We start from the raw sequence: 12,867 nt of genomic DNA on the forward strand, positions 1-12,867 counted from the left end.
TATCACAGAGAAATGCATTTATATTTACTACAGAAGAATCTCGCACATTTTCAAGAGTGTCAATATTCCTTTGATCTCAACTACAGAGTCAAATGCCTCTCCTTGCCCCAGGAGAAAAGAGACTGTTTAATGCTTTTATGTAAATAATTTGGGGAATATGAACTTTGAAGATGAAGAGTTTTTTTGTTGTCTCGACTACTGCTTCTAGATTTTTAGTAAGACTTTCCACTCTTTACCTTCTCTTTATATGCAATCTAATGCTTGGCAACATTTTCAAAGCTTTGGTAGGTTTAAATTTCTTGTCAAACTTCATTTATATCCATTTCTTAGGGACAAAAAAAGAAACATTCTATCCAGGTTCAAGCACAATAGTTAAAATGAGCTATGTAACAGTCCTTTTAGCCACAATATTAGACTTTGCATATTATTTTAAAATTATGTACCTCCCTAAAAGAATGGCACCTTTATTCCCTCCTTCTACGCTTCCCCGCAAAAAGAAAAGATGTTAGCTAAACATCTAGATTTTCGTACATTGTAAAAAATGAGGCACAGGAGCTAAAACTCTAAGTTAAAAAAGAGAACATGTAAATAATTTGATGTTGAGCTTATACAACACTTTTATATTAGCTGAATACAGTTTTGTGTAAGCAATGAAGTTAATGTCTCCTCTTGATTAATATAGAATTTTAAAAATTAAAAAAATAAAGCCATTTATTAAGGAGACAAAAAATGGGAGTTGGGGTGGGAAGGAAAAGCAGGAATTGAGGACACAAGCATCTAAGTCTAGGATGACTTTCAATTTCCTTTTCAACAGTTTTTAAAAAACAGAATTCTCTCTCTACTTTATGTCGCCTGAGAACCACGTATGGTTTTGTAAAGTCTGTAACAGTAACTACATTTGATCATCCACAAGTACATCTGTCTTAAGCCTATAAATACTATGTTAGTAATACTAAATTATCTCCATTGGCTTATTTGTAAAAAGAAAAATATATTATATATTTATATTTTTATAAAGTTAATTAACACTGAGGGCAGAGGAAGGGGAAGGAGAAGCGCTGTATAATCACAGTTTCTCTGGACACGGTAACCAAACGGGAGTCTTGCTCAAGCCACCTGGTCAAGCGGTGTCTGAGGAAGAGTCATAAGAGGCGGAGACGATGAAATTGCCATTGTTGGAGTGCCCAGCCACTGACTGGGCAGCCTGCTGGCTCAGATTGTTACAGATCAGCACCAGCTGATTGCTCTGGGCCTCAGACAATGTGCTGCAGCTCTGATACACACTGAAGTTGGTTTTCCTGCCGGGGATGTTGCCCTTCTCACACATGGTCTTCACCATCTTGGCCAGCTTGTTCTTGCCAAGGGCCTGGCAGTTGTACCAATGCAGAGCCGCCAAGTTCACGACCGGCTTGATGGATAAGTAGAAAGGGGCATCCTCATAGCGCATGGCAGGAGGCCGCCGCTGGGCATACTCCTTATAGTCCTGGACGGGGCAGGTCTGTGGGGCATGCTGGGTGGCATACACACGGGAGTCTGTCCCCCCTCTCTTGGTTTTGGCATTCAGGTCCCCAGTGTCCTGACCCATCCACTCCAAGTACTCTAGACCCGTCTCTGTTACCCGGAGCCGGATATCACCCCATTTTAAGGTAGATCCATGGAAGCCTGTGCAATGCCCAAAAGCTTTTGTGTTGTTGAGCCAGACTAGGTTGAGCAAACCCTCAGGATTATATCGGCTTAGCAATCCCCTTTTCCGCAGGATGAGCTCGTCAGCAAAGGTGAGCTTCATGGACTTGTGTGGCTTATTTCCTTTTCCTTTGCAGCGGAGTTCAATTTGCTTCTGCTTCAGGGCCTCTTGGGAACGCTTGAATTCCTTATCCCTGGTGATACTGTAGCCATACCTGTGTTCTTTTAGGTACCTTTCGAGCCCACACTGATAATTGGCCAAGCTGTTGGGTTCGTATTCGGACCCATCCTTCTGCCTGGCATCAACAAAGAAAGAGGCAAGGTAGGCATCCAACTCCTTGCAAGGGATGACATAAATCTCTCTTGTTTCAGAAGGATACTTGGAGATGAGGAACTCACGGAAATTGCGGAGCGCGGTCTGCGTGCTCCGGATGGTTTTCTCGTTCTGCTCCCTGCTGAGCTCAGCTGCTCTTTCATCCTGGTCTGCAACAAATTGGGGGGGGAGGGATAGAGAGGGTGTTGATGAGTTCAGACAATGCACTTTCTACTCTGAAATAAAGTTTCCTTTTATAATGACAAGGGAAAGGAAGAATCAATTCTACAGAGATCAGGATCACTGATAAATGTTATTTACATACCTGTCACATTATAATAGCCAACTTCAGTTTCACAAGTGATCTACTAGACAAGCATATGGCCCATTACAAGCAAAAGGAGTTTCCTATGTCACTGGCACATAGTTTAGTGCATGAAGGTTTGTGGAAAGAGAGAGATTCAAGACGGCCTTCGTTTTAGGAAAAATGTGAAACAGAAATGTGCTATTTATCCTACCGCAGCATGCAACGGCCCCATTAGCACTGACAGACTCATTCCCAATCACTTCATTTGTGAAAACAGAGGTTGTACTGGTTCCATTTTATTGAATTAAACTAAAATATCTGTATTTGCTATTTTAACGCATCACTAAAAGACTGTATTTAACAATGACAAAGCACATCTTTTATGGCAGTTAAATACTTGTTCTACAGCAACTCAGGTAAACATAGTTTAAAAGCATTCTGCATGTAACTGCAGGGCATCTGTAGTAAGTGATGAATGAAAATATTTGGTATTTTGGAGGGTAATGAGGATACAACGTCATGGCTATAAAGACAGGACAGTTACATTTGAATTAGGCTATTACAGTCAAGATGTAAAGAAGGGGGTATGTCTCTAGGATCCATCATTTCTTTTTATTACTTTATTATTTGTACTCTGCTACCAAGGACGTGAGGTGCCTCTTTCTGTTATGGATCATCCATGATTAAGTAATGCTACCCTAGAATAGCTGTCTTCACACATTCCTGTGCTTCAGAATCACCCAGGATGCTTGATCAAAATGCAAATTCCCACACAGCAGGTATAGGAATCTGTATCTTAACCAGCATTTCTATGTTCATGATGAGGTTTGAGAGAATACACTTTGAGAAACAAAAGTTCCAATGCCTGTGTCCTAGGCAGGAAATTCTACTCTATTTTCACCAATTTTTAAATAATAGTTAAGTTCAATTATATCATTTACATGGTTTCATTTCAGTAAAATGTATTTTAAATTTAGGATCTTAACATTAACGATAAAATATTTTGTCAAAAATCACCACCATTATGTTAGACACGGTCCGGGTGAAACCCAAAAGAGAAACCCTAAAGATAGAAACAATAAAAACAACAACAACAACAACAACAACAGGCTATCCTATTGATTGTTGAGAGGCAAACACAGAGGTTAATTTCAAACAACATAAAATATGTAATTTCTGATTTCTAAAGTATAAGGTAGAAGCATTTTGTTTATCTTAATTATGTTATCTAGAAAAATTTTTTTATTAACTTGAAAGGTTGCTTGGTGGAAGTCTTCGAATTACCACATCCAATGATAAAAATAAAATTTCTAATAAACTGAGTTTTATTTACACACTACTTTTTGTACTACTATATACATATATGAATAGCTATGTTATTTTAAAATGACAATCATAAGACATAATTGTAAAAAATCCACATAACTTTATAAAATGATATAAACTAAAATTCACTAAACTAGTTAGCTATTTTTACAGGCACATTTTTGAGGGATCACATTTCCAAATCTCAAATATACAAAAGTTTTATGCTTCAGTAGACTTAACTTTCAGTCATGCTATTTTCTTCCAGTTGATATTGTTTATCTATTAACAATAAAGATGTTTATATTTCCATCAAAAACATGGAAGCCACAGGTTGAATGTAATTATTTGCCATGCTGGCTTCCTTGACTGTTTACATGGAAAGCCAAAAGGGCCAGCACATCTGTTTTTCTTGGCTACTTGTTCAAATATCTATCACGAGGGTCTTCTAACTTCAAACAAAGATTTTCTAAGAAATAAACAGTCACAGACAACTTTAGGAGAATTTCCAGGTTCTCAGCTTTCACATGGGATCTTTTAAATACTCGTCTGAGATGCAGACTGAGTTTGTACATGTTGCCATCCCAAACCTACTACGGTACATACCCTGGGGTGTATTGCTTTATAAATTGTTTGGCTCCTCAAAGTCAAAGACTTCGACTTTTACCAATTAGGATTTCCTGTCTTTAAATAATTAAACCCATAGCATTCTCTGTCTTATGCATATTTTGACAAAGGTGAAATCTACCATTAGAAACATGGTTTGAGGCCTGAATTGGGGTGTTCTGAATTTAGGACATATGAAGTGGTTACATGTTAATGAGGTTGATTCTTCTAACTAGAACTAGAATATTCTGCATAACTACCAAAAAGCTCAAGATAAAGTAGCAGCTTAAAATTATACTAATTTCTTTCAGATGATTTAGTGTACTTTTTATTCATAAGGTATTTAATATTATGAAATCATATCATGAAATACTGATTCTAGTTAAGGTTGCTCCTCTTTTTTTTTTTTTTCCCCTGAGACAGAGGTCTCACTCTATCACCCAGGCTGGAGTGCAATGGCGCGATCTTGGCTCACTGCAACCTCTGCCTCCCGGATTCAAGCGATTCTCCTACTTCAGCCTCTCGAGTAGCCAGGATTACAGGCACCCACCATCATGCCCGGCTAATTTTTGTATTTTTGTAGAGATGGCGTTTCACAATGTTTGCCAGGCTGGTCTTGAACTGACCTCAGGCGATCCGCCTGCCTTGGCCTCCCAAAGTGTTAGGATTACAGGCATGAGCCATAATTCCCGGCCTCCTCCTCTTTATTTTATAAAATATTTACTATTTCCTACCTCTTTTTTTTTTTTTTTTTTTTTTACAAAAATAAATTGATTGAAACATGTTGAAAAACCTTTGGGTGTCAATTTAAAAGTGAGTGGTCAAGAGTTTTCAAGTTCTTTTAAAGGATATGTGAGCAAAAAAGTTTAAGTCTGTTGGATTTAATTCAGCAGCATTAGTCAGTCTGCTATTAGTGGGACTTGTGATGACAACCATGGGATGGTCCAGAATGCTGGCATGGATGTTGTCACCTGCCACAGTCCCCTGGGTGGAGCCCTCCTACCTCCATATCTCCTCCGCATTTCAGCACCATGCTAACACACACAATGACTGACACATTCACACCTTTTCAACTCATCCTCAGTCAAGCCTTGTTTGCAAGACTTTCCCTTCTTTCTACTGGGCCTCAATCTTAGTTGAGAAACACCATTCCATCTGCAGGATAATAAAACTAAAGACAAATGCACACTGTCATATCCTTTCCTAATAGCCTGGAATGAGCCACAAGAGGAGGTTGAAAGGTTAAAGACACTATCATTGATTTTACATGAGTAACAGGGAAGGAAATAGTTTTAAAGTCAAGTAATAGGAATACGTTTTTTAGTTAATAACAAAATCAAGTAAGACCAGAGAAGACTGGCAGTATAATACAAAACTATTACAACTGTTTTGCATTTACCTCTAGTTTTAGAAATTTTTCTGACCCATTACTTTTAAAAACTTTTTAATAGGTGTAATACAAACAATGAAATAGAATAGTCATTAAGTGCATGTGATTAATTTTCACAAATTGAATACACCTGTGAATTCAATGTCCAGGTCAAGAAAAAGAACATCACCAGTACCCCAGAAGCCTTCCTCATGTTCTCTTCTTCCAGTTACTCACTCTCACCAAGAAAACCTGCTATCCTGACTTGAAACATCATAGTTTTGTTTGGCCTATTACTGTAGCACATATGAGTGGACTCTTAGAAGGTACACTCTTTCGTGTCTGGCTTCTTTTGCTCAACATTATGGTTTGTAAACTTCAACCATGTTGTTGTGTATTTGTAGATAATTTATCCTCATTGCTGCATAACATTCCACTGTGTGAATATATTATAATTTATTTTCCTATTCTATTGGACATTACATTCTATTAGTTTTCAGTTTTTGGCTATTTCCAATATTTGGTGATCATGTGCATGAATCTCTGTTGGGTATATATGTAGGAGTGGAATTGCTGGGTCACAGAAAATCATGTGTTCAGCCATTATACGAACGACAATTTGCCAAAGTGGTCATCTCAATTTACTTTCCCCACCATGAGGAAAAGGTGCTCCATTATCTTCAGCAACACTAAATACAGTTAACCGTTCTTATTTTAACCATTCTGGTGGGCATGTAGTGGTACTCCACTGTGGTTTTAATTTTCATTTGGATATCCTCTTTTGTGAAGTGCCCATTCAAATATTTTGCCCATTTATCTATTGGATTGTCTGCTTTTGTCTTACTGTTTGTAGGAAGTTTTTAACATATTCTAGATATGAATGTTTGTTATATTTATTGAAAATATCTTCTCCAATATATGGCTTGCCTTTTCATTTTTTAATGGTATCTTCCAATAAACAAGAGTTCCTAATCTTAATATAGTCCAATTTATCAATTTCTTTCCTTTATGATTCATGCTTTTTGCCTCCTGTTGAAGACATTTTGCTTACTCTACAAGGTTATGAAAGATTTTCCATTTCTTCCAAAAGCTTTACTGTTTCACTTTTCACATTTTGATCTGCCATCCACCTAGAACTGACTTGTACATTTTTATTTGCCATTTACCAAAACATCCACCTATATGTTCTGAGGTAGAAATTAAGATTTTTTTTTCAATACGGATCATGATCCACTTGATTTTAATTGTTAAAATTTGAACAGGCAATACAAGCATATAGGACAGTTTCTAAAAGCTACAAATGGGTATAAAGTGAAAGTAAGTTACCTGCTGATCTCAATCCTTTGTTACCAAGTTTCCCTCTTCACAACAACCAATGTTACCAATGGATTGTATATAATTTTCAATATTTTATATTTCTTATTCTTTTCCTTTCAAAATGAGGGGGGAACATACTATACATCCTATTCTAGACTCTGCTTCTTACCATTATGTATTAGAAATAGCACCATATTATTATGTATATATTTGCCTTAATCTTTCTAATAGCTGCATTCTATTATATATGGATATACCAGGATATATTTTTCCTGTTTTCTAACTCCCTACGGATAGACATTTGCATTATTTGCATCCTGTTCCTATTACAAACAATGCTGCAATGGGTATCCTTGTAGAAAGAATGCTTCCCATGCATGGGCAAGTATATCTATAGACAAATTTTCCAAAGTGGAACTGCTATATTGCTACTGCCCTGCACATATGGTGAACTAATTCATACTCTCATGATATGAGTGCTGCTTCAATCACACCTTACCAGATATATTATCAAACCTCTTCATCTTTGCTTATATAACTGTAATTATATTACGCTTTTATTTATTTTGCTTTTATAAGATTTAACACTTTTTCAAGAACATATTAGTTATCTGTATTTTCTCATTTTCTCTCTGAATTTTCTTTGAATGTACATGGTAGGGAATATAACTTGGGCTCTAAATAACTGTTGTTTAATGCTGATAAAAAATTTTCACAACACAAAAGATATACTGTAAAAATGACTTAATTATCTGAAGTATGTATATGGTTTAGCAGGTGAACTGAATGAGTCACTGTTACTAATGAAAAATATATGCAATGAGATAGGCAAAAATATATGCAATGAGTTGTGATTAATAACAAATTTTTAAAACTGCATATGGATAAAATCCCAAAGGCCTAGAAAACTGAATGGCAACTAAAAATATGCAAGTACAAATTATTTTTTTCTAAGCAGATCAGGTATTTATTTAACAATTAGAAAGGAAATTTTAATGAGCAGGCAGCAGAATAATGTTTCTTATGGCTCCCATGAAACTATGCACCCAACAGCCTAATAAACATCTGTATCCAGACTTAAGATGTAACTTAGGATCTGTCACCACAGACCTGCCCATTCACCTACCCAGGTGCTGAAGCCTGAAACCTGTGCACCATCCTTGATACCTGCTATCCCTTTCTTCACCTAATCAACCAGGTCCTGCTGAGCTACCTCATTCATTCATTCAAGCACACAAACTGATACACGTCAGGAATTAAGTAGGCTGGGTCTACAGGGATGAATATACGGGGAACAGTCCTTGCTTTTGTGGAATTTACCATCTAGTGGCAGAAAACAGACAAGAATAAAAATAAGTAAACGTTGGACAAACTGGCACAAGTGCTATGAAGAAAAATAATGTGTGTTATCAGAGAGGATAAGTGACCCACTTAAGGGTGGATGTTCTAGGAAGTACTCTCTAAAAATATTTTTTAGTTAAGACCTAAAAATGAGAAGCCAGTCATGCAAAGAGCAGAAGGAATAACAATAGAGGGAACAGCATATGAGAAGTTCCTGCAATAGAAACAAAATTTGAGAAACCGAGAGTATCCCTACGACTGGAGTGAAGTGACTAAGAGCAAGAAGCATGTGAGGAGGTTTTAAAAGCCCACTGGGGCCAGATCACGCAGGGCCTTGTAGGCCTTAGGGCCTTGTGCTTTATCCTAAGAAAACTAGTTGGTCAGAAAAGTACATAGTCAGATTTTCACTGCTCTGTTATGATATAAACCTACTCATTTCCTCTCATATTAAGAAAATCTTCAATAAACTCAGCCTTGTGTAAGTAGGAAGGGCAAGGGCTGGGCTGATGTCTGGATGACCTGGTATGAAATATTCTCAGAAAAAGAAATGATCCATAACCTCAATTACTTCAGTGGAAGCAGGAGGTCAGACACAGAGGGAACAAGAGAACATCCAAGTCAACCACCACTTCACTTTTCCCCGACCCATCCTTGGCCCCCGCAAAAAATCATAGCTGGTAAAAACTGTAGAAGAGAGATTTGAGCTAATCTTATCTAAATCTTAAAGAACCAGGAGACAGCAGCTGATTAAATTCACACTGTCCTACATATTTATTTCATTCCATCTCACACCTCTCTGTCAGGTTGTGACCTCCTCCAGGAGAAAGGAATGCTTAGAGACAGCTTAGCAAAGTTTTAAACCAGACAGCTTTTCTCTCTCTCATTCTCTCTCTACATATTTATATAGTGTCCGCACCCTGTTAAGTCAATTATTTTTCATGTCTTTGTCGTCTGTGAATCCAGAGTACTCAGCGTATGTTCTGAATTTTAAATGCACAGAACCACTACATATATTTCAAAGGATGAACAGCCCAAGCTTTCACTTAAGTATGATACAGGAAGGGGAGAATTTCTGGACATGCATGGTTTTCAAAAATGCATTTTAAAAATGTCTTTGCTCCAAAACTTGCATTTATATTAGCTCCCTTCTACCTATCTGTTATAGCTTGCTGGGCCACTATTTTAGCAGTCCTTGCTGTCACTGCATCAATAGTTTGGTTTTGCTTATAAATAGGAAGGGTATATAAATTCTCTTTCAAGAAGGTATGGGTGACCTTAGTTCTTTGAATGAAAGGTTGTATTTCTTGCCTGTACCATTCATAAGAACCACTTAAACTTATTCAAAGCCTCTGTAAAGGAGAAGCCATCCCATAAAATCCAGCACAGTGAAATGAGCCTTCAGTAAATGTAGCCAACAGATTGAAAAGTTTTAGGTGAATAACTTCCAAGAGATTTGCAACCTGGAGAGGGGTCTCAGGAAGGGCCTCAGTACTGGCTCAGGAATGCTTCCCGATAGCCTGAGTTAAGTTTTTATGCAGACAGCTTTTCTGTACTTATTTACATAGTCTCCATGCCCCATTAATCTAATTATTTCCTCTCTTGTTAGAAGATGGCATGGAAAAACACATAATTAGTGCAGTATCTTATGTTCTCATTTAATTTGGGGAGATTTATGTTAGATTTAAATTCAGATCCATTTGCTTCTATTGCTACAGTACCCAATAATAAAAACAAACTTGGCTATCACATTCCTTTGTGATTTTATTAAAGCAATACATCTGAAGCAATAAGAAACATTTCCCGATGCTTAAACTTCTCCTTTATTATTTTCATTTAAGGATTTTGTCTCATTTTTCACTTGATAGAGAAAAGACATGATGTCTGAATTCTCTTTATATACCAGTGAATGATAAGTCCATGAGCTTATTAAATAAGAATGTATTTTAAATTTGAAAAGTATAAAGAAATCTGGTGAGCAGATCCTATTTATGAAGCTGCAGTTGAGATTAATATTTAATCCACATTTGTGAGTACCCACTGTGCCCCTCGGCATTTCAAGAAGACCTGTAGGATGTAGTCAAAGGTAAGTCCCTGATGGTTAAAGATTACATATAGGTTGATGACTAATACACATAAAACGAATTAAAAAGACCATAGATGGTACTGTGCAATTAGGCACTGAGTTTATGGTGTGGGGTCTAGGCCCTATTCAGAAAGAGGGAGAGGAAAGAGAGAGAAGTCAAATAGAGCTTGAGCTGTGTAGGAGCTCTAATCTGTGGCGGAACTGGGTGGGACTTGGGTTGGTTTTAAAGGATGAGTTGTTTAGAAAGGGCAGTAGGATAGGGCATCTTAGGAAAAAGCTGCACAAGCAAATGGAAGAGATGAGAATGAGTCTGGCTTGTGCTCATAGACTGTAAGACACCAGTTCTGATTTTGGGGTAGAGGAAGAAAGCTAGACCAATGGGACAGCCACGTGGAATGTTTTTATAGTAATATCAATACATATGCAAGGAAAAGAGCCTGAATATGTTAAATGCAAAGAACTTTCAAATGCCAAACACTTGAATAAGGTGATTTTTTAAAAAATAAATCACCCATTTCTCTACCTCTAACATCCCTTATTCTTCCTTTGCTGTTATGTTCTTCCATACATCTATTTGTTTATTTGTTTTTTGTGTCTGTCTCTCCCCAATGGACCATGAGCTTCAAAAGAGCTGAGGCTTCACTGCTTTATTCCCAGGGTCTAGGAAAGCAGTAGCATTCAGCAAAAAAGTAGTAGCGTTTCAGCAAGAGTTTACTGAATGAATTAACACCAAAGCAGAAAGGGAGGGGACCGAGATAACTCCGTGTATTTACAGCTTCACTTCACTTATCCACTTCAAACCAACCATACTGATTGTATTTAGAAAGCATTAAAAACAAAAGGGAGTGGCATAAAATCAAATGTTGGGACTCACAATCAGAATTCCATAATCACCTTATACTTTGTTAGGACCCTTCAGAGAGTCAGGGAAGGTGGTGTGGACATCTATACTAATGGTATTTCAATGACTTATGAGGCTATTGGAACTTTTCCCAGGGACAGATCCTTAGGAAGTAAGGACTGTCAGCCATCACACAAATTATTACAAGACAGTATCTTTATCTTACTAACAAGATAAGGAAGAAAACAAATAATACTTCAACAAAAGTCCATACAAGAATGAATGTACCCGTAAAATCAATGGATAGCTCCCCCACTCTCCCTCCAACCGCCCTTTAAAGACAGATTATACTGATACCACAGTGTTGTGTATTAGGTACTACACTAGCCTCTTCCATAGATGCATCCACCTGAAAGAAATCAAATTTTCTTATGACTCCTTCTGTGTTCAGGGAAACAATCTTGGTATTTTAAAAAATATGATCCCTGGTTGGTGATTGTAGGAAATAAGCCAACCTCAATTTTATTTGTTAGTGGTTACAAAAATCACATTTGCCAACATTCATGTTTCATGTTTGAAAACATTATACCAATAGCTCCTAATACCTGCAATTTATTGGGAAAAAAACCAGTGAGCTATATTTACTTTAGAAGTAGAAAATTGTAAAAACCTTGTAACTACCATAAAATGTATTAAAAAGTCAGTACCTTCTTTCTTTTTTAAACACCCAACTCCTTGTACGTTATGCTTTCTCCTAGAATTTTAAAACAAACGCTGTTTTCTAGGATAGTTAACATCACTAACTGAAGCCCGATTTATATGCTAGTACAGCTATCTGACCAGCGAATTATTTTTATGCTTGGTTAATCTTTTCCAATAGTAGAAGTAAAACACATTTCTTACATACACATTCAGGAGCTTTAAAATTTCGAACGATAGTATGTTAGTCCAGTATGATTTTTGATGGTATTTTTCACTGAAGCAGAATCACTTAAACAAACGTGAGTCATCTGCTCATTTCTCTTGGATGTATGCTGTGTGACTCTATAGCCTACGAGGAATTTTCTCCTTAACAAAAATTTAGAAAACAGAAATAGAACACAGAATTTACCAGTACTTATTAAACCAACACAGGGTCCTAAAGAACAGGCAGAAAGCTTCCTCCGCTTTCTCATCTGTATCAACTGTGGTCTTCATATATTCATTAAATCAAGCACTGTGTGTGTTGGAAGGTAGGGGTGAGACATCACATGTGTACAGAAAACCAGGCACTGACCTTGCACATCCTCAGAACAGGGAATCAACTTATGGCCAAAGGGTGCAGGAGTTTGCATTTTTACCAAGTCCCCAGATGGTTCTAATATCAGTGTGGTCTACTAAGACACTCTTTGAGACACAGTCCCGCAGAAGATCTAGAAAATGACTCCTCCCTTCAAATAAGATTTAGCCACACTGCTGGAATAGCAGATTTTCTGGCCTGAAAGTTTTTATTTCCCAGGCAGAACAGTTGCTAAATAATGTTTATTTAAGTGATTTTTGTTCAGTGAAAAATACTACAAAAATCATGCTGGTCTCACTGGTCCTATTATTAAACAAAAAAAATGAGTTAAAGAATTATTTCTTTTTGAAACCCACTAGATTCAGAAATTTTCTTTCTTAACTTCTCTAAAGTTATCCTTAAGTTCAAAACTGTCTACCTAAT

At 37.0% G+C, this 12,867-nt stretch overlaps 1 protein-coding gene across 2 annotated transcripts in view; it reads right to left on the reverse strand.

The window, feature by feature from the left end:
- KIAA1958 (KIAA1958 ortholog) overlaps positions 1–12,867 on the reverse strand; it is a 180,800-nt gene that overhangs the window by 52,533 nt on the left and 115,400 nt on the right. Inside the window, exon 3 of one of the 2 annotated variants that reach the window (XM_012461841.3) lies at positions 2,083–2,166. The exons of the other annotated variant lie outside the window; for it this stretch is intronic. Coding sequence (XP_012317264.1) covers positions 2,083–2,166 — 84 coding nt within the window. The remainder of the gene's footprint in view (positions 1–2,082; positions 2,167–12,867) is intronic. 2 annotated transcript variants of the gene reach the window in all.

Source organism: Aotus nancymaae, unplaced genomic scaffold (genome assembly GCF_030222135.1).
Source record: "Aotus nancymaae isolate 86718 unplaced genomic scaffold, 86718_ANA_hifiasm-v0.15.2.pri h1tg000003l, whole genome shotgun sequence".
In the NCBI taxonomy this organism is placed as follows: Eukaryota; Metazoa; Chordata; class Mammalia; order Primates; family Aotidae; genus Aotus; species Aotus nancymaae.